At 38.2% G+C, this 22,469-nt stretch overlaps 1 protein-coding gene and 2 long non-coding RNA genes across 4 annotated transcripts; 1 reads left to right on the top strand and 2 right to left on the bottom strand.

The window, feature by feature from the left end:
• Positions 1-1,080: 1,080 nt before the first annotated feature.
• Positions 1,081-7,987, bottom strand: LOC141912985 (uncharacterized). The gene is made up of 13 exons (XM_074804424.1): positions 7,915-7,987; positions 6,653-6,869; positions 5,752-5,885; positions 5,196-5,351; positions 4,800-5,118; positions 4,394-4,605; positions 4,178-4,279; positions 3,852-3,904; positions 3,634-3,760; positions 3,228-3,329; positions 3,011-3,138; positions 2,811-2,903; positions 1,081-1,800 (listed from the first exon to the last, which is right to left on the bottom strand). Exons 1-13 carry the CDS (start codon positions 7,985-7,987, stop codon positions 1,513-1,515), a joined length of 2,004 nt encoding a protein of 667 aa, XP_074660525.1. The 3' UTR covers positions 1,081-1,512.
• LOC141913192 (uncharacterized) lies at positions 7,985-8,875 on the bottom strand. The gene is made up of 3 exons (XR_012620238.1): positions 8,855-8,875; positions 8,571-8,702; positions 7,985-8,088 (listed from the first exon to the last, which is right to left on the bottom strand). It is a non-coding gene; the product is annotated as an uncharacterized LOC141913192 (long non-coding RNA).
• A 6,108-nt stretch (positions 8,876-14,983) lies between these two features.
• On the top strand, positions 14,984-16,479 carry LOC141913191 (uncharacterized). Of its 2 annotated transcripts, none has more exons than XR_012620236.1 (3): positions 14,984-15,105; positions 15,652-15,831; positions 15,915-16,479. It is a non-coding gene; the product is annotated as an uncharacterized LOC141913191 (long non-coding RNA). The 2 variants fall into 2 exon arrangements; XR_012620237.1 differs by having other exon boundaries at positions 15,911-16,479.
• Positions 16,480-22,469: the final 5,990 nt, after the last annotated feature.

Raw genomic sequence — 22,469 nt, 5'->3', positions numbered from 1 at the left:
AGCAGCGCTATTTATCCTAGAGCTATTATCATCACCAATTACTGAAATATTCGTCGTATTGCCTTTAGTTTTGTCGAGGTCGGTAGTTAAAGCGGAATCGTTTTGACCGTCTACAAATAATCGGGCAAAGAAGAACATCGCCGACGGTTGCCTGTCGTTGATATGAAGATACAGAACTAAATACCAGAACACGAGCACGCTGCAGATTAGGGCTAAAATGTTGGTCCCATTCATCATTCATTCATATAGCAGTATTTATAAAGCAGCACAATTGTATTCGTCTTACTATTGTTGTAACTAAGCTTTTATACTATTAGATACGCGTATTTTAGTGATCGATTTTGTATTTGTGTGAATCTGTATTACTTTCACAAAAGATGCAGCTGTTTTCATCCTTCTCAGAAAAAAAAAATCTGTACAGCAGTTCTCAAGGAGGAGAAAATCTATTATCGAGTTCATGTAGAAAATAATGCATGTGGGCCTCCAGGAACTATTTCTTTCAGCGAACGCATTCATATGGACGAGTGTGTCTTACGCACCACAGGCAACGTACACAACCGATTTCCAGGCATCGTCAAATAAGCCTTTTCACAGTTTCCAGGCGCCATTTTAGCTGTTTGAGCTAAAGATGTATGGAATCAGTTCGAATTTAAGAGGTGAAGTTTTACCGAAAACACGTTATTGCTGCTCGTAGCCATTACTAGGGTTTTCTGCTTTCTGCTGCCTTCGCAGACAGATGGACAACAAATGAAAAGTGAATTCGATAGCCCACAATAAACCAAATGAGCTGAACATAACGTTTGAATGAGAAATATCCAATTGGTAAATGTAAAAACGTCTCTTTTATTAACACGTTAATGATTTATAACAGAAGACTAATGATATCATATCCAAGACATATAGACATGTATACATGTATTTATGGCAGATCATCTCCAACAAACATGGAAGAGTTACTTTTTAGCAAAATCACAGTTGATTATTGTTAATAATTACGTCCATTATCGTAGATAGTTCATTATATTTGAAGTAACAAAATAACGATATATAACACATTGTTAATACAGTAGACTATACCCAGTAGTCGGATATTTTGTTAAAAGATTTTATTTGATTGAATTGTATATCATCAAACCGATTATCATTTAAATCGGTGAACGAATCTAATCGTCCAAAGTGCATCGAATCGAACGCAGCTTTCTGTATATATTTTAAATCTTCATCCATCACGCGCCGCTTGCACATTTTTAAAAACAATATATAAATCACAGCTGGTCCGGTCCCATTATTCGACCCAACTCTAACAACGACGGATAAACGTTCGTTTTGTTCAACGATGATCGTTTTGAGATTTTGCCACAAAATCGCCATTTGCTTATCATCAACATTTTCAAATGCCACCGATAACCGTAGAAACTGTTATACGACTTTCCGGAATGATTATTCTCGTCACTTTTCTGCTGTTCGAGGAAACATAACAGAATACACCGGATGCGATTGGCTAAAATTCTGTCACCGGTTTTCATACGATGGATAGATCGGTGGGGGCCTCTCAAAAATCGCCGCGTAGAAAGAACACAACAAAACAACGATAATACTAGTTCGGAAACTCGAAAATTCTGTACTGGCACTGTTGTGAACGACTTGTCCGGTTAGCACGCTATTAGGGTCGCTGTTTTGCATATTCCTCAACACGTCAACGGCTGCCGCTCTCAGAGTCGATAGAAGCGGATCCGTTGTCAAGGTCACGTCGTTTGAGTTGATCAGGTGGCACAGCATCATCGCCGGAAATATACATTCCTGTAGAAATAATGTACATGCGTTAAAAGCGGCTCAACCTTAGCTATTTTCCAGAATCTCAATGTACTGAATTAGGCAGCCAGAAAAATTCATCCCAATCACTCGCTTGACGGTTCAGACTGAATGGAAGATTGTTTGCATGAACCGGAACCGAATTTCCAATTATGTACTCCGTTTAAAAAAAATTCTGTTAACTCGACCGCCGATCACACAACTATGTCTGCACTTCGATTTCTGATTTCAAAATCAAACCCCCTGTTTCGCTCCCGGCAGGTGTTGTTGGTCTGTAAGGGACACTCAATCGAAAAATCAAACGAAATTTACCAACCAAATAAATAAATAACGAGGACAATCCCTATTTTAAGATAAAAAAAAAACCGGCCTAAGAAACGATGTGCGACTATAGATCCTGTAAGTCAGAGAATAGTTCTACAAGAGCAGCACATGTCATGGGTGGCTTTTTGGGGAATGATCTCTGGGTCCGGACCCTTTCCTTCCCAACGAAGTCCCACAAAATCAATTTACGATGGAATGTAGAATGATTTGAAATAATTTAAAAGATACGTTAATAAATTGAAAGAATATTCAGAAAATAATGATGTAAGCTTTTTCCAAAGGATAAAGGATACAACTGCTGCTAAAATGTTCGATTTTGAATTTTAAAAAGAAAACGAATTAACACAAAATCAAAAATATGTTATTACAAATATAGACAAAGTAACGTAAAACAATAATTAGTTACTCCCCATTTTCAAAACTTATTTTAGATACTATAGACATAAATTTGATGTAATCTAAGAATTGTATATTTTTAATAAGTCATTCCCCATTTCACTCCTCACTTCTTGAAATTGATACTTAATACATTTTCAAAGATATTGAATTATTTCTCTCTTTTAGAAATATTTCTATCCTTATTTTTTCGACCCTTCGACCTTTGGCCTCAAAGGCCACAGCGCTTTTTCGTATTTAGGATCAAATATAGAGTCTACTTTCATAAGTCATCTTACCTTGGGAACAATTTGTCTGATTCGCGTTTTAGAAGATAATACCTTGAAGATAAAATTCCCGGGATACGCAGATATCATTCTCAAACCACAACCCTGTAAAACAGAATGATCTTGTTAACTTCCAGCCCCAGACCAGGCAAAGTAGAAGTGAGATGTGATTCATTTGGCCACCGGTGTATTTGGTTCAATCTCAAACTAACCAGATGTTCGTGGTTCAGGTTGAGATGATGAACTAAACGTCGAGCGAGAAGTTCGTAGTCAAACGGCACGCCGTACGTCTCCATAATCAATTTATCATTCTGGCTATATCCGATGTACAAAAATAGACCTACAACCGATAAATACTTCGTTTCGTTAGTCGAGTCAGAGATGAGGCTAAAACTCTCACACAGCTCTTGCGTAGAGGATAGATCTTACCGCGACTTTGTCCTATCGTTAGATATCCTTTGGCACAGATGATTTCCCCTCTATCACAGTGACATGTTCCTCGATCGTCCGAACTAAAAACCGACCCATGCCCTGTATAAGTGAGAATAGTGATTAGAAATATTTTTCTGTAAGATATGTCCGTTATCTATGGTTATCTCCAGTACAGCGCATTTCATTTTGTAGTTGGTAACCACACGACTGTGGTTTAGTCTCTATAAACAAAAATTTACCACTAACTCAGCATTTCCAAGACATCATTTCGCCAAAATTAATTATTGTTGCAATCCTTTTACTCTACCTTAACTTAATAAGCCATTTTATTCGTCATATTCGTTATATTCAAAAAAGCTATATAATGAATATAATGAATAAGAGGGTAATGATAAATTCTTACCGTAAACGACTTTGCCTTCGCGACAATGTTCAGGCGGCGGACAAGGTAAATATCTACAGACCATTTTCTCATCGGGAAGACAGTTACAAAGACTCGAACAATCACTACCCGTTCCATTACTATAAACCTTAAAGAATATAACAAATCCTTTAGATAGGAATTTGACCGCTAACAAATCAGCTACAGTCGATGAAATCTCCCTTTGTGGTGGTACTTACCCGAACCATATGTTTTTCATCGTCAGTGGCGTTCCACAACGATGAACAGACCTCTGCAAACAAAAATATCGAATCAATGCATGCGCATGTGATGAAAAGGACACATTCCAAAGTTTGTGAGGATGGATGGAATCGCCACCTTTAGCCAACAAAATACACTATATCGAGCTTGTCCTGCCATTAAGATTTTACTCATTACAAGTTCCATCGTTGTAATGGCATTATTTTGTCATCTAACAATAACGCATGGATTCAATATGCTGCTTATACAATGATTGCTTTATTTTAGAAGTGTTAGAGAAAACACGAGACCGACAAAGACAAACCTGCAGATATACTGATATACGGTGGAGGGATTGCGTACTGTCTTTCTCCAAGTACTACCAGTTGGAGTCTTTTACGTGTCATAATCTCTTTCAGAGCTCTCTCTGGAATATATAGATACAATGCGTGCGAAGCCATTATAAAAACGGGAAAAGGAACGAATGAGGAAAAGAATGATTCGGTATAATGTCTATAAAAGCAGCGCCAAATTGATTTACCTCGGCACTTGTTATTGTTAATGTTGTCTAGATGATCTAAGCACCATTTGTTCAGGGCGTGTTCCGGGTTCGTGTTGGAGCAAGTACAGTTGAGACTCAACGCTGTGCCCGATATCCCAACCACCGCATCTCTGCACAGTTGAGTACCGTGCACGCAGAGTCCAGTACCCGGCTGACTGCCGCAGTAATGTTTATAGTTCTGCCAACGTTTCCTACACGTACAATCAAAAATACATAAAGAGGACATGTTTAGAGAGTCTTTATGTATTTTTGGTACAATAGATTCCTTTTAGAGCTAAAACAAGGTCTTCGTACTAAAACAATTTATATGATATCCACCCGTACTAACTTTTGAAATGAATTAACCAGAAAATATTCAATATTTAAACAGTTTAACGTCACTTACCTGCATCCAGTATCTTCTTGACAAGTTTGCACCACCTTTTGGCAGCTAGGCGTAGGCACGTCGGCAGTCGAACATTGCGGGTGAAGTGACTGGCGCAACGATTCACATTTCGCATCACCCTCGATGCAACCACAGAATGCGATTGCATGCGCATTTCGTAAGGCGACGTTATGGTAGAAGGCCGACATAGCCGACAGGCATGCCTTTCTATTGCACGGTTTTGAACTTGTACCCTCGCAATTGGAGATTAAAGCCGTTAGTTTACGTCGACAGAAGAAGTAGCTATTGCACTGTTCACTGGCTTCTCGGCAATCGGTAACTGAGAAAATAAAAAGTTTGAACCGTTAAAAAGATTTGAGAAGAATATAAAAATATAAGAATATACGAGATACCTACAACCCAGTTCATCATCGTCCGGCTCATCCATCAATTGTTTACTCAAAATACCATCTTCATCCTCAGCAGCAGTATCAATAACCGCTTCTACTGCTCCCGGTTTTTGTGGTATCACATTATTCTCTCGGCCAACCTTTGCGACCTTGTTAGCAACAACTGCACATAATGAAATAGGAAATATCTTTCGTATTTGAAAAATGTATTTGAAATAGAATGTACCAATAATCATCGGTGCTCAAATAGTTTGTGAAGATATGGAGCGAATAAAATCTGAAATGAACTGATTGAAAATAGATTCGATATCTTTCGATAGTGCATAGAAAATTGGTAGATTTCGGACAAAAAAACAGAAGTTATGCTATGGTCCATAATATTAGTTGTACACGTTGATACCAATGCAAAGCTAAGTAGCTCAACTGCTTGAATTGATGTAACATACAACTATTGCTAATCAGAATTCTGGATTTAAGAAATGCGATTTGAGAATTTTTTTCATTTTTCAATTCTAAATCAATCTCTTTATAAATTTGTAGAATAGTTTTTTAAAAATATTTACCTAGGCACATGTTTTTCTGTAAACGTCGCCGTAGTGCGTGGCATTTTTCTCGCTCCAATCCGATATGGTTTTCACACGAGCACTGGAACAATCCGAAGTATCGGAGATTTTCGTACGCCTGGATACATTCTTCCCTATAATAGAATAGGTAGTTAAAGTGACGTTGTTATTCAGTTTCCAAGATACAACGTCAGATAAGTATAAGTAGGTTCACCGAGACGTTTTTTACGAACACCGATTTTGCGTATTTGCGTCTTTCGAACACTTGATCATTTAAATCGATCCAGCAACAGAGACGAACGCAATCTTCCTTTCCGCATTGCTTTAACTTTATCCCGCGATTCAGTCGAGATCGTCGCCATGTTTACGGACGTTGACGCAAAATCGACATAAATCGTTTATGAAAACGATCGCAAATAGCAACTGCCCGTAAAAAGCCATGTTTGCTTCGTAAAAATGGTATTACCGCATTTTCACACGGTGGCTGAGATGCTGCTTGCTTAAATATCATGTTATTAATCATTGGAGTGTCCTAGCGATATATGCGTGCATAGAAAATCGGGTATATTCCGAATCATTCGTCAAAATAAATTGCTAAATTAGTTTCTCCGTTAAAATTAATTTTCAAAATGTGTATTCTGAGTTAGACCTGAAAAAAAACCATGACCGCTGATGGTATGGGAAGGAGTAGACGCTTTCAGCGTTGCATCTCCACGGAAAGATGCCTCAATATCACTACCCTCCCTCCCCAACATTGCTGGTTCCCTAACGTGTCCATCTTGCCGGAGGTCCGTTATCGCTCCCCGAACTCGCATTCACCAATTCGGGGAACGGCTTTAGTTTAGTGGGTTCGAATCCCTTGACGGGTGAAGATGTATTACACGCTGCTTCTATATTTCACCTTGTTTCCGCTTGACATTTTCCTCGCCGGACTTTGCACGATTTTCGGAACTGTTTAAGTCGTGTTTCGCACAGAGCGTCGTGCATACACTCGTCTCTAAGCGCGTTACAGCTCGGACCTTTAACGCGTTTGTTTGACATGTCGCGCCAATCGTCGCCCATATCGTAGTGTACCTCGAATTCATCGTGGTCGCTCGATGAATAGGAATAACCGTTACCTGCAATATCACCAAGAAAAAGAAAAATCTACTTAGATTATGGTCGAAGAAAATACATAGTTGACAGGACGAAATATTGATCTAAAAAGGTTAAGATCGGTTCTTTTCAAATATCAATTCTTTTCAAGTAATCAAACTAAAAAAATCTTAAATGTTGACTGAGAGCGGCTATTTACAAACATTTTTAGGCGTCGTTTTGGTGCAGTCAGGAAAATAACTAAACGTCAACCACACCAAAAACTTAAGGAGGCCAAAAAATGTCGTAAAAGATGTAGTAAAATGAAAGTGCGATTATTGCTCGGTAGAATCGGCGGACGTGTGAAAACCTTGATGATTCTCTACAGACTCCTCCTGGAAATAAGATGTCTGCCTTCTGATATCAACAAGTTGCCCGGTTCAAACAACAATACATGAATTGAAAGGTCGTCGATGCAATCAGTTAAGGGCGAAGGGACAACACGCCGTAATTATATTTGTGTATCTATGCTGTGTGCGGTGAGGAAAAAAAGATATTATGATGATGAAATGATGTGACCGCCGCAAGCCGATTATTTTCGAGAGAGAAAAAAAGCGTGGCTCTTCAGAAACGCTGTAATCCTCTCAGAGGCTCTAAGCTGGTCACAGTTCTTTCTGTCTTTTGTTGTTATTGTTGTGTTTACGTGGTGCGAAGCTCGGAGATTAGTTGATAGATATAATTGTGGTCACCAATGGCCTACATCTGCGGGTTGCTAGGTCCGTAAGAATTAGATTCAACTTGTAGGCGTGGGTATTTTGAGGTTTGAGTCTTTCTTATGGGATATAAGGGAACATATATGATTTAATTTGACTTCACCGTGCAAAATTGATGATGACGTAAGTCGTTAAAGCAGTTCATAAATTTTCTAAAGGCCAATATTAGAGAACGCCGTGGCGTCTCTAAAGAAAGTAACATCTACTTATTTTTCGTAGAAACCTTTGATGAAACGACAGAAGAAAGGCATGTATTAGTTATTGGTAATCTCTACGGGAATTTCAGAAATTTTTTATAGTTAACTTAGGTACAAACCAGATCCGAGTTCTGAGCACGGGTGATGGAAGATTCTATCTCTGAGTTGTTCACATTGCCGATACGTTTCCATCTCTATCGGGCAGTCGCACGTCCTCAATATCGGTATAGTTTGCAGATTCTTCAGCACCGACCGACAGTGACTCATGTCCTGGGCGGCACAATGAAGCCGATCTACAAAAATGAGTTAAGTTATGTTGAGAACTAAGTCCTCCATAAGTCCAAAGGTCTTGCAGATGACGCCATGTTTTGTTTGACAATCAGCTCTGGCCATACGTACATCATCGTACCAGTTTCACAAAACAAACAAAAAACAGTTCTCACCGGGCCTTCATATCAGACTCGATTTCCTCTGATTCGTTTAGGTAAATATATGGACTTTGCCTCGGAAATCGAATCCCGACCCGTTTTACGAAAATGGTTTTACCTCTTAATCCACTAAATTAAATTTAATGAATACTTGTTTTGTGAAATTGTTCCCAGTTGTTAAAAGTTTGGTCTCAATTACCTTTTTAATATAACCTATAACTGCATATTAAAACCTATTTTGTGGAACTGAGCATAGCTATTCGACGAAGAAAAAAGAAAGTTCGTGCGATCGTACATCTAATGTAATTCAAGAAACCGTATTGCAGCATGTGCAATGGATAACGCACCTGTGTTTCCGCAAACTGTGGGCATCGTATTAAACCAATACTGACAGTCTGGGTCAATTCTACACGTATCTTTCGCCTTCAAACAATTAATGAGGCATTCGAAGCACTCGAGGTGAAGTCCCAGAAGCAATACTGAAAAAAGAATCCGATAAGAAGCACAAAACATCTCGATTATTCGTCAGTCGAAGCTATTTTTGCCGCTTCTTCTTTGAAATGGAAAATGTCAGGAACATTTTTGATGAGCGAACAAGAGCAATCGATTTTTATAAATTTAGAAGACTTACTTGTCGTCCAAGCAATAAAACCCATGGCTAACTTGTTGCTTCCACATCAAAGCCACGGAAACGAGTCATGTTTCCGATTTAAAACCGCTCAAAAATCCATACTTTCAAAGTAATTTTCGTGTTTGTAGATCTGCCATCTGATCCTGAATCAGTCGGTAATTGATTGCGTTCAAATGTCATCTAGGGAATATGCTTTTTTTCATCGAGAAACTGGTTGCGATTCTTATGCGGAAAACGAAATGCCACGTCGTGTATTAATGTCTCTAGTAATCATAATTACAATTGGAGTTTCTGTCGTCTCGAAAAAAACCCCAGATAAGCTCAATTCAATGGTTTCACAGTATTGCGTTTTTCAATCGATCCGTCAAATATGTTCAGCAATTCTGCTGGTATTTTTGTCACCGTTATTGTTGCATATTCGTTATCCGTCGTCGAAAAGAGTGATCTGAAAGATTAACGGAACTGGCGATCAAATATCAAATGAGAATATTAGTGACGTTGATAGTTACAGCCGAGATCATTCGTTTTCATTTGCTGATGATAGATTTGTTAAGGGTTCTGCGTATATGACGCGCTCATCGGCGAGTGTGAGAACGAAGGAAACTTATAAAGAACGATTTAACAGCTTACAACGAGATTTAGAGAACGCCGAAGAATGTTAACGTTAGCAGTATGCGCGTGGGGAGATCGCTTTGCTTTATCATAACTAATAATTGTCGTTTCTAAGAATTATTATAAACATTCCACTGTCACCACATCTTGGGTAGAACCTCTTACAATACAGATTTTTCCTGAATAAAAAAAATTGATGTCACGTGGACTAAATGTTCTAGGCATGTTACGTCTCTGGTTGGTTATAAGTATTAGATTTGACGTGCAGTAATTAGACGATGACGGTATACACCGCGCACCTGCGCCCCTCTTTCATCTTCAACTTCAAACGTTTCTCAGAAGAAGAATATAACAGTAAATAATATACTACATAGCCTTATATAACGCATCATATTTCTATGTGCATCATATTCCTAGTTCGTTCACTCTTGGGCCGCGCTTTCAATTAAAAACACGACCATCTCCCAGAGTGGTCTTCAAATTTCAAACGTCCAACACGCGCTGATATCTGGATATTTTCACAAAGAAATAAACCGTCATAAGCAATGTATAATGTTGATGATATCTATACGATGTTGAAGATGATCGATGTAGATAGAAAGCATGCAAACTAGGGGCTCAGGCACACCATTCCCGATTTGTTGAATGCTTGACAATCCGACACGAATGCCAATGTTCAATGCCCTTGGTTAACATGAATATAGAATTATGACCTTGGAACTCACGATTAACTTAGAACTAAAATGTTAGCAATGATTCGTGGGTACCGATACTGATGTAAATGAATTTGACATTTTCCTTCTGGTGACCAAATGGACATATCGCTATATCCGGTGACCCAATAGACGTCATAATCCTCGCTTCTACATCGACGTGGTCAAGGAATAGTCAATATTATTCAGGAGAAATCATTCAATATTATTCTTTTCCCCATTTTCATTATCAGAAACTTGCCAAGCTAAGAAGAGCCATGTTTGCCCCCCAAACAGATAATTGCGGCATGCGAATTGAAGGAGCAACAACATCGTTCATTTACCGACACAGATTTCGCTGTAAGATATGTCACAAGGAAAAAATCTTAATACCTTCTGCGTGTTAACGCTTTCATGTCGTTTCTTGTCGCGCCGAATCAAATGTTGATTTTTCAAACACAGGATTTACTTATCGAGACAAACTGGCAGGAAATGGGCTTTAAATAGCCAGGCACAAATGAAATGTTAAATGTAATCTGGAATACACGAAGATCGAAATGAACAGTGAAAATAGCTTGAATTTTTTTTTGAATGAAAGTCATTACGAAACAAGCCCGAGCTTTAGGTAAAGGCAATATAAACCTTGTCAAAGGATTTTTCATAACGGGCGAATATTTCAAGTCTGTTCTCATATCGATTTTATTCACGAGACAGAAACTGCAATTTCACTCCATAGCTTCAAGCATCTCTGATTTCGCACAGCGCGTGCGTCAGCGATCGTGAGGATATTCGATCGCTTCCCCCAGCGAAACAGATACGAGCTGAACGCCCCGTTTTTGAAACGCTGCGCTGGCGATTAGTTCTTCACGACAGGCTAATTTACCTCGGGAAATCGTGCGCAAGTTTTCTCGCGTGTATTAATTTCAGTAACCAGCATTCGTCTGGTGTATCGTCCCTGTCTGGACACGGTCGCAGAAACCTTCGCAAAGTGATACGATTTTCCATTTTAGAGACTGTACTGTAGTGAAATTTAAGATTCATGTTCAGACGAAGTTTCTCACCTAAGCTTCATTTTGTGTATACATATAATTGCTGGCGAGATCTGTATTCGTGATGGGGCGGAACACTCAACAACGTAAGCCATTTTTGAGCTTATGCAGTCGTAAACTTGATGACGTCATCAACCGTATGCTAAAAGCCTTAGTATCAAAACATAACTTCACGCGTCTCCAGATTTAGACCCGATTGACGAATAAAGCTTAATTTTTATCTGAATCACTTTATTTTCTTAACTGCCCGAAGGATTCATAATCCTATCACTCCGGGTCTAAAAAGCAGGTTTTTGGCAAGTTTTATTTGTGTGAAGCCGGATATTCGTGTGCTTTATATATGCGAAAATATATTCTCTTCGACTTCGTTCAATGGTAATTTCATTAAACTCGGTTGGGTAGTTTTGAAACTTGGGAGCCCTGATTTATCTTCGTTTTCATATACCTGACCCTTCGTGCAAAGACTGGAACGCTGAAATGAGCTTTGAATAAGCATCCAAGAATGCCGTAAGCGAATAGGCATTTGATGGGTGAATGACCAATGCGTTATCCAATGACCCGGTGATTCCACTAGAAAAGCCATTACTATTTATGAATAATAGTAGCAAACACGGGCAATTCTTTATACACGTTACAGTCCATTTTGTTACTAGCTTTCTTGCCTTAACTGCTGTTTATACGATTTTATACGTCATTTTGTAGGTTTAACCTCGTAATTCAGTTCAAAGGCTTCAATGCAGTTTACAAAGTCCTGGTTCCTTAAATTATTGGTTATGATATGAGGTTATGTATTTTGGACAGGGGAAGTTTGGCCTAGATGACTTTTGCTATAATAGAATAACCTATCGTCAGTCGAAAAACTTGATTTTGTCAGTCACCAGCCTCGTTTAATTTGTACTGCCCTAACTTGAAGAACGAATGAACTTCTGATTTGTATGATTATTAGAAATACCCGATGAAACCATGGCTCTTAGCAAGTTTGGTGCCGTATTGTAAACCGGGTTACGAAGCTGTTTCTGCTACCTTCAAGTTTCAAGTTGTTTCGTCGATTCTCTCTCGGGATCTATCAAAATTATGAACATTTGTCGAGTTTTTCAAGATATGATTCCAGTAGATAATAAATTGTGATTCTAGAACTATCGCTTTAATAAAAGGTAGTTTCATTAAAAGTTGACACTGACCAAAATCGAGTCTTGGTGTGTTTTTCTTTTTCTCCAAATCATGACCCATATACGTTACGAGGCACATATTTCGCCTGAACAAAAGGCCGTGCGTGTATTTCAACTAGAATCGCTGTGACACTGAATGCCGATATGGGATAACGTAAAATTACAGATAATCCTAATTCTAAATGTTCTGGCGTGTAGTGCAAGCGAGCCACGGGACAGATGGGACCCTTTTGGTTGGTGTTATAGTTGCTTACCAAGAACACCGTGACCCTGGGCCTAGGTGTTATCAGTTTAGTCCGATAGAATTACAGATACTCATTATACCTATACACTTTACCACTTAAAGGTAAAGTGTATAGTAACGCGAGGCAATTCTCGACTTTTCCGGATAATAAACCATTTTACAGTTGCTAACCGCCATTTTGTTAGGGTACTTTTGTCCCGTATTGTTGGGTCATTTTTTTCTATTTTTTAAAAACTATCCGTGATGCGTGTTGTATCATATTTCATCTGTCCATGGATGGATTTTGACAACTTCAGCAACATTCAAACCGCGTGAATTTTTAGTTTTCAGTTATGTAAAAATCATTTCTCAAATTTACAACAATGCGACATGAGAGCGATATAAAAATCGGTGGTCAGTTTTTGCCGTGCGCATAGAAATCAAGGGTACTGAACTTTGAAGTTCGTTATTTTCAGAAATAATTTTCTAAAAAATCCAAGCATTTCAAGAACTGTGCGCATAAATGCCCCCTTTCAGGTGAACTTTGAAATTTTAAGATATCTTGCCTAGTTTTTTTCCTATGGCACTTTAACTGCAGCGCGTGTATTGTCATTCCGAGATTCGGCGCTGTTTTCTTTGCGTGTATTTCAGTATATGGGTGTTATTTTTTCATTTTTACTACACTTGTCTCCACGGAAAATGGTTTTAATTGTTGGTACGAGTATCAGGTTTTAATATTACGTCATTTATGCAATATAATAGATCGAAGACATTAGAGATGTTGGAGTTTAAGGGATTTTTTTACCAGTTTTAGCAGCGAGACTGAACGGCATTTTGATCACGTATTCGAAGTTGCGCGCGGGAAGAGAATATATGGGCCTATATTGAGATGGAAGAAGAAAAGAAATATAACACTCAAAATCGAGTATGATGACCATTTAAATCAGTAGTCTATCAATAAATTTACATAAAAATCTACTGAAATTAGATGGATTGAGAAGTGGTCAAAAAGCTGGACAAATGGGTTGGGGCAAATATTCAGCTACTTTCTATGAATACTTTCTATTAAGTACACACAAGATTGATTAGATTGGGAAGAAAATATAGGAAAACGTTATCTTGCTTTGGTGGTGACATATCAAGTATCAAGTCCTAATGTCAGACACAGGTGATAAAAAGTAAAAAGTGACATCTACCATCACAAAATCGCAAGAAGTGTGTGGATTGCATTTACAACAAAAGAGTGATATTTTGGGTTTTCTTGGGTGCATGTACGTAAGCCTCTGCCTGCTGTAAAAGCGGCTACCAATACAGCCATTACGAACTAGCGCCGGAGAACGGAATACAGTATTAATGCCGTAATATTAAAACCTGATACTCGTACCAACAATTAAAACCATTTTCCGTAGAGACAAGTGTAGTAAAAATGAAAAAATAACACCCATATACTGAAATACACGCAAAGAAAACAGCGCCGAATCTCGGAATGGCAATACACGCGCTGCAGTTAAAGTGCCATAGGAAAAAAACTAGGCAAGATATCTTAAAATTTCAAAGTTCACCTGAAAGGGGGCATTTATGCGCACAGTTCTTGAAATGCTTGGATTTTTTAGAAAATTATTTCTGAAAACAACGAACTTCAAAGTTCAGTACCCTTGATTTCTATGCGCGCGGCAAAAACTGACCACCGATTTTTATATCGCTCTCATGTCGCATTGTTGTAAATTTGAGAAATGATTTTTACATAACTGAAAACTAAAAATTCACGCGGTTTGAATGTTGCTGAAGTTGTCAAAATCCATCCATGGACAGATGAAATATGATACAACACGCATCACGGATACTTTTAAAAAAATAGAAAAAAATGACCCAACAATACGGGACAAAAGTACCCTAACAAAATGGCGGCTAGCAACTGTAAAATGGTTTATTTCGTACGAATCATGTGCATTAAACGATTCTAGAAGCAAATCGAAGAAAATTCAACGGAACATTCAAACGAGCGATATTACGAAAAATGTATCTATATTCTTTGTATCACAGTCACCGGAAACCAGTTTGAAGTGGTTTTGAAAAACACTCGTGTTGACAAGATAAAAGCGTCACTAATGCAACTTGAAATAAGTGACAGTTTGTACTTCCGGTCTGTGGACTGTCTCACTCGGACTGCACGCGCTGCTTCAAGTGATTCAAATCGTGAATACGATTATATACATATATGATATATAGTGAGTCACGCTTTAATGGTTTCGAAAGTAATGCAATCATAAATTTAATACTCGGAATTCTTTTGCTTATCTTTCACCGATACATATACATATTCACAAAGGGGAAGGTGGGGCAAAATTACTTTATCAAACCAACCGGATAGTGCACTGAAGACATACCAACTTGTCATACACAGATCGTTTCCGTGGAACAAGTGAAGTTTTGAAGTTTGTTCGCCTGGAAAATCTAAAGCAGGCACATTGTCAGACGCATGCAACAGATTTATGAGCGATTTTTGGTAATGTATATAAATTATAATAGCTAATTAGGATAAACTGCCCACGAGCATGAAATAATTACTAATCCAATATCAATTTGGTGGATCATGTTACATCAATTCTTAAGTTCATAACGGGCAATATCATCATGTCATATCATATCATATCTTATCATTATTTACCATCAAAGAAGGCCATAGGCCTATGTACAGACAGCCTAACTAGTTAAGATACTAAATGTCCTTTGTGATATAAGTACTTAAAGTACCACTCTGAAACTGCAAAAACGGACCTTACATTAGGGGTGAAATGGAGCTCAATGGAACGAAAGACAAGGCGATAATTCAATGCCGAAAGTGAAGCAAATGCACATCTTGCAAGTCCAATGGTAGATTAAGACCTGGGAAACCAATTACCTCTAAACTGTGTTTATAAACTGAAAGTTGACATTTTCATTAAGAGTTTAGCAAAGGTTTCATTTTGCACCAGTGTCGAGAACAATGGTCGGGATTGGTTTTATCAATGTGTGCATTAAGATGAAAATTGTTTCTTATCATTATTAAAAGCCTTCCGTCTAAGCCCCGTGTGGCATTTATCGAAAGTCGGCATAGATGGTAATATAAGTGGTTCTAAACCGAAGTAAAAGAAGATCATTGCTAATTTCACTTTGAGAAAAGCGTCGCTAATTATCGGGAGATATCTCGATGGATTTCTATCGCTATAACGACGAAATGAATGATATGTATGTACGTGTATGTCAGTCTCTGCACCGGTGATGAAATTAGCCACCAGCCCGTTTTTAATATTAATAAAACTCTCTTGTAGCCAGTTTCGACGAGCATAAAGAAAATATCGATGTTTAGTATTGACGCCCGTAGCCCCGGCGTACAAGTGCTGATAGAGTGTGGCAGACCACTCGACGTTAGACGCTTAAACTCGATTCTGATGCAACCCTACACCGCCACATGGACTTGTCACGTTTGCGGATAGTGATCTTTACAGACCCTTCAAGAAAGCATGTCCGTCTCCATAAAACCCCTTTGCTGCGTAGACCTAATTGTTATGTTGACATATGATTAATCACACATTTTGGTTCCGGACTGAATGAATTCAATCAAGAAGATCAACGTTGATTACTTTACTGAGATAAAGCCGCATTATCATCTCAACTAGAGCAAACTTCGTTGAATACAAGCAACGTAAAAACTTATGAAAAATTCAAGACTACAATGTTTTCTCATTAGCCGTCACCACAGAGGTCATGTCACGTATATCAATAGTCATTGAAGTTCGAAGCACGTAATTTAAATATTTATACATAGATGTATTACATATATATTACACATACATGATGTCCATCTGAATAAATATCTTCCTGTTATCATTCACGTCACGATTTTCGTGTCAACCAAAGGGAGTTTTCTTAAGCTGAGGATTCAACTATGAATACGCGTCTCGAGTATCCCCCAAATGAGTTTTTCTGTTTACTATTAATATGTTTACACTATTACAGAGATATGTATCGTCCATAACGCAAGTTTGTTTCGCTTAGCAAATACAATATCGATTGGTTTTTCTGGGGATTTTGTGTTCTGTCACGTATGTTTGTGAAAGCATTGTACATCCAGCCACGAAAAAATAATTACAAATTCCGCTACCATTTCAAGTATGAATGCTGTGCAACTCTACCCACGACGGAATGTATTCTGACCTGGAACTCCGGGTTTCCCAGTGACTTCTAAAAATTCCAGGCAAAAATTCCAGAACAAAGTTCCGGTCATTTGGCAAACAATCGATAACAAAATTAGAAAATCTCCACCAATTCATTCATTCACCCGGCTCTACAAAAAAAACAGCTCATCAATATATATTGAATATTCATCCCCTCCCCCTCAAATATTCTATCATGGTCTGTTTATGTTATATAATAGGTATTGTAGTATTACTATTGTATGTTGTATGTTGTTTTGAAAATAGCATACCATGGATAAGCTGTATAATATTGACATTTGTATCATTGTCATCATCCATCCGCTCTGTCCAGAGCTACAGCCTTCAGGCTCTGGACGAGTCCTCCATAGTTCATTGTGGTATTTTGTAAGATAAATAATTATATCAAATTATGTTCCATGAAAATAAAATCAATCAATCAAAAAATTATACCTTTTTCTTTTAAACATGTATACCGATATATGAAACAAGCTGATACACACTGACATGACACGAGAACGATTTCTTAAAAACCGACGCGGCATATAGCGTGAGAATGATGTAAATTCCAATAATTCAACGACCACTTAAAGTAAGCTCTTGAAAATGTGCCTACGAAAATGATTAATATCGAAAGCAAAGTACGATATTCAAGTGCTGATGATTATTCGGATTGAACATACATTTTATTTATCACGGGTACGGTGACAATGAGGCTCAAGACAAGGCCCAATTTCAACAGCAACAACAACAACAACAAAAATATCAGCAAATTACGTCACTTAGAATAAGAATTAATAGAATTTTCCTTCGTGAGCGAGGAGGGAATTGCTTCCCTGCATTTAGTAAGCAACTACAATAACCAACAGTTTAAGCGCGATAGTTAGATTTGATTCTGAATTTATCGAAAATGAACTAAGTCCTAACCATTGGTTAAATAATATAACTATTCAATAGTCTTCGTGTAGAGATAATTCATAAATACATTAAATCAATTTCAAACGCTAACGGTCCTTTCAGCTTGACCTGATCTCGGTTTTTGAAACGTAATGCATTAACTCTGAGGGTTTGGCCAGGGCTGTAGAGATAGGGCAATATTTGTTGTATAATGCGGTGAGAAGACCAATTAGAGAGCTCTTGCAAAATCGATCGAGGTCGGGTTGTCTTACCGCGCTTACCTGTGCTCGTTTAATGAACTTTCCGTGTCGGCGATTTGCAAGTGGTTTTGCCAACGTCAGCGCCGACATTCATTGATTTGTTTTGTAATGCATGATTTTTATCGTTACTGGTTACGGAGCGAACTATAAAGGACAATTCCATTCCCATTCCCGGTCTGCCCAGGAACCCCATTCACATTTTGTGGCACAAGAGAGGGCCACTTCCCCCTTCTAGGACAATGGTTGTGGTAAGAGTTGATCAAAGCCGTCAAACAAGGTTCATGTGGTTATTGGCAGGATCCCTATACCCCTGGGTGGAGTCCATTAAATTGTACGCGTTGACATTCAAATCAATGCAGATTCTTCACATGGGCAATAAAGAAGTTTTCAGTTTCTAGTCGCCACATTGCGACGGTCCCTCGAGGTCCCGATTGATGCGATACTTCTCTCTTGAAACAACAATTTTGATTGTATATCAATTGGCTCTGTAGTCCCTTGCTTGATAAACGTTATTCATACATCATTCGAAAGGAAATTAAATGTAGATTTTTGTTGTTGATTCTATTGCTTTGCGGTCGCATCAATTGATATAACACCAAGGACCGCATAATTTTACCGCGCGTCAAAATATTCGTCCCTTATATCTTAGTATCTTTAAAATCTGTATTCCCAATATTTTCAGAGGTTCAGGACCTTTTTTGGATTTGAGTCTGCATTTTGAATTTTTCAATATATTTCAAAACAACTGATTTTCAATCACTTGAGTTTGAGATTACGCTCTGGGGATTTCCCACTGCAAAGCGCCATTTCACCGGACATGGAGATATGCGAAAGAAATCTCAAAAATAATGAGATCAATATTGTTGTGATTATTGATTATATCTTTTTATGGTTATTTGGCTAAAAGAAATCGATACCTTGTTTCTACCTCCGCTGAGCTTATAAGTTGACCCGGCCGTCCACCACTCTATCCCTGTACATAACTTAAACAGAAATCATCATCAGTCTAACCATAACAGACCCAGCAGCTATTTAGAAATGAACTGATTACAAATTTTATTGTAGTTCGCAAAAGTGACCGAGCCGCTGCGGAGAAACGAGGTATCGTTTTTGATCTTACAATAGGGATTGTCCCCGTTATCTATTTGGCTGGTAAATTTCGTTTGATTTTTCGGTTGAGTGTCCCTTACAGACCCACCCCACCTGCCGGGAGCGAAACAGGGGGTTTGATTTTGAAATCGGAAATCGAAGCACAGATATAGTTGTGTGATCGGCGGTCGAGTCAACGGAATTTTTTTCAAATCGAAGTACATAATTGGAAATTCGGTTCTGGTTCTTAGCCTATGTGACCTATATTTATGGTTGAAAACATCTACATGAGAAAAGTACTCGTTTAATGATTTCCTAAATCAAAAAATTACGATTACTAGCAACTTCTATCTAAAATAAGATTACTAGCTACTACTAACTACTGGACAGCATATTTTCGGGAGCATAAACTCGTAGGACATTGTGCGAAGATGCTAAATAGCCGAGTTTCGATTATGCTTTCTGGGGATCGATTGACTCGATTCTCTCTATACCATGCGGTAATGGCTGACTTGAATAAGTCTTTGGAAACGGTACTTTCTTGGGTACTCCGAAATAAATAGTCGCCACATGATACCCTCTTCTCCAACCAGTTGCGTGTTAGTATCGACGATCATCGATTGTTGAGAACGCATTCGAGATCATTCCGGCCTCTTGAGACCGCTGACCACATCCCTTATCGACCGGAGACAATGCGCCGCCGAGCTTCCAGACGACAATCATTTCCCAAATTGTGCCGAGATCCTCTATTATCAACATAGCGTCCGCGTCGATACCGAAAGCCGGTTATATCAACGCGTAAACTGGATTTCTCAGGTATACCGAAATATCAACGCCACATCGATAATATCCGAACACCTGAACCGATCAGGCGCGGATAGACGTGACCGAGCCATCGCAACAAACTACTCGTCTAACGTTTAACTAAACACGTCGAATATTAGATAAGCGGCCATTTCACTGACAAGGCTTAGGACAGTGTGAGACTGATTCTATCGTCAGTTTATCAACTTAAGACCAGTTTTAGAATTTACCGACCTCTCTTGCAACTAGGTCTTGGATTTTTATTTCCAATAAAGAAGATAAATCTTGGCAAACGACTAGCCTGGACCAATAATTATGGATTTATTTCTTTTTTAGATTGATTAGCAGGAATTAGGAAAAACGTTTTGAATAATCTCTAGGAGACGTCAGAATCTTTCGCCAAAAGAAAACTGTACATCAGTTGCGTGTACCTGAAAATGGCTGTTAAAATATAGCCGAAATGTTTTCCAAAATGTCGTCCGAAAGTTATGCTACAGGTCTGTTTATCAACATGGACTATTCGCTTATAGTCCACGGTATTAATTACGAGAATCAAACTACGGAGAAAGTTTGAGAGTAGAAAATCTAGCAAAAATTCTTCAGAAGAAAATCTCTTCCATTATTCAATTCATGAATGTCTGCACTATGGTCCAAAACAGTTTAATTCCTATTCTTACTTGAACTCGAGGCACATCTATACAGATAAATTGAAGATAACACCGCAATCAGAACCATACTAAAAGATAGCATATACAATAGCAGCATTATTTCTTATGTTCAGTCTATTGGAAAAAGCAATAATTACTCGGGAAGTAGGAAATCAGGTTCTCTTTCAAGAACTCATCCATTTGTTACATTGTTCGGTTTTCACGGATAATGAAAATCCGTTGAACGAAACACTCGAATGTCACTGACAGGAAATTGAAATGTACTTTTTAAGAGTATATTCAAAATACCTGGGCAATAACCCGATTCGACATGGCTATACCACAAGCCGTACATATTTCATTTATGATTTAATCTATGACATAATAGAAAATACAAAATATTGTAAAATGAAACGCCAGACAACTCAAAACTTAGTTCATTTTAGTTTGTTTTTTTAATTACTTCCAATCAAAACAATTAGCCGCCTATATAAAAAATGGCAAATGATTTCTCTGAATATTCTCGGATTGATATCTAAGGTAAATTGGGCAATATTTCTATGGACCATACAATGAATTAGTGAAAATTGTTTCAATTGAATCTTAGAAGAGATCTGGCATCGTTTTCCTTGTTCGGACTTCCATTCTAATGACGTATCTTTGCGATCATCACAGTCGGCGGTGGAGTATCTCGTACGATATAGTACATGATTGATATTTGTCGAGCCATCCCGCCTTAGTAAATTGAGATGTATCGAGACTTGTAAATTCGAGAATTGTTTAATTGCCAATGAATTGATTATGTTTTGGATAGGTCCGTCCCTGGACCGATGTAACGTATGTCGTGAACTATGTCGAGGATTCTATAACTACATGACTAAATAAACTTGTGGTAGACAATTAGAAAATGTAGAAGATAGATCTCATTATTATCATCATTATTAGTGTATTTATAGCACCTGTCCCTTCATGATGTGATCTAAGACACTATGTACATGTAAGTACCATAGATGCGTTTGTCGCCTGAAGATCGCTAAACTGTCTGATGCCCTCATTAATGAGTTGAAAAAAGATAGGGCCACTGCAAAATATATATTTTGCTTTAGAATATAATTTAAAAACAACCGAGGTAACAAATAAGATCCGAGGCGCTATGAGATATTCAGACTTTAAGTCGGGAACTGAACCCTAAAGAAATGTCCAAATCTTACCTGTGTATAAACCCCAACCTGCTGCTACTCCGACTGTTAGTTGGTGCGGTATGTTTGATCGAGGGTTAATTGTCTAACAAGCTTTGGCTCAGTTTAGATACTTGTTGCAACATGGTTTTTATCTCTGGTAACATCACATATTAATAGATCCCGCTAGATCGGCGTGCATGTCCAAGCCATCCCGACTTCATGTTCGTTCGTTCGTTCGCTCGCTAGTTTTCCACCGCTCTCGCGCACTGGCGAGTTGATTTCGCCCTCACGCTGCAGAGAGAACATTTGTGGCGATGATAATCTACTTATCATATACATATATATGTGTATATCAACGAGGAACCGATACACATGACGTAACATGTGAGAGTTCGATCGAAGGGTTACGATTTTTGTCCCCAAGACACAATTCAGTTTTTGCGAGGCGCTACTTCAATTGTTAATTCGACTTAATCTATCAAAAATACTAAACAATTGGTATCAATCAATCAAATAAATGAAAGGGATTAGTCCCCGTTTAGAAACATAAAAAGAGGGAAAACAAAAAATTCTGGGTTTCGCTCAGCGGAACGGATTATTTTCTTGTTCTGACGTTCTGACTTATTTGCCTTTCATTATGGAATTTTGCGCTGTGATCCGAATCAACAATCATACATAATACATAAAACAGTTCGTGTTTTTTTAGTCAACATCAACCGACGACTTTTGATTTTTGGATCAGTGTGTTGGGAAAACACTACTATTATATGTCCTGCCTGAGCATGGTTTAACCAGG

Source organism: Tubulanus polymorphus, chromosome 11 (assembly GCF_964204645.1).
Source record: "Tubulanus polymorphus chromosome 11, tnTubPoly1.2, whole genome shotgun sequence".
In the NCBI taxonomy this organism is placed as follows: domain Eukaryota; kingdom Metazoa; phylum Nemertea; class Palaeonemertea; order Tubulaniformes; family Tubulanidae; genus Tubulanus; species Tubulanus polymorphus.
This window is presented reverse-complemented; position numbering and strand designations above follow the sequence as displayed.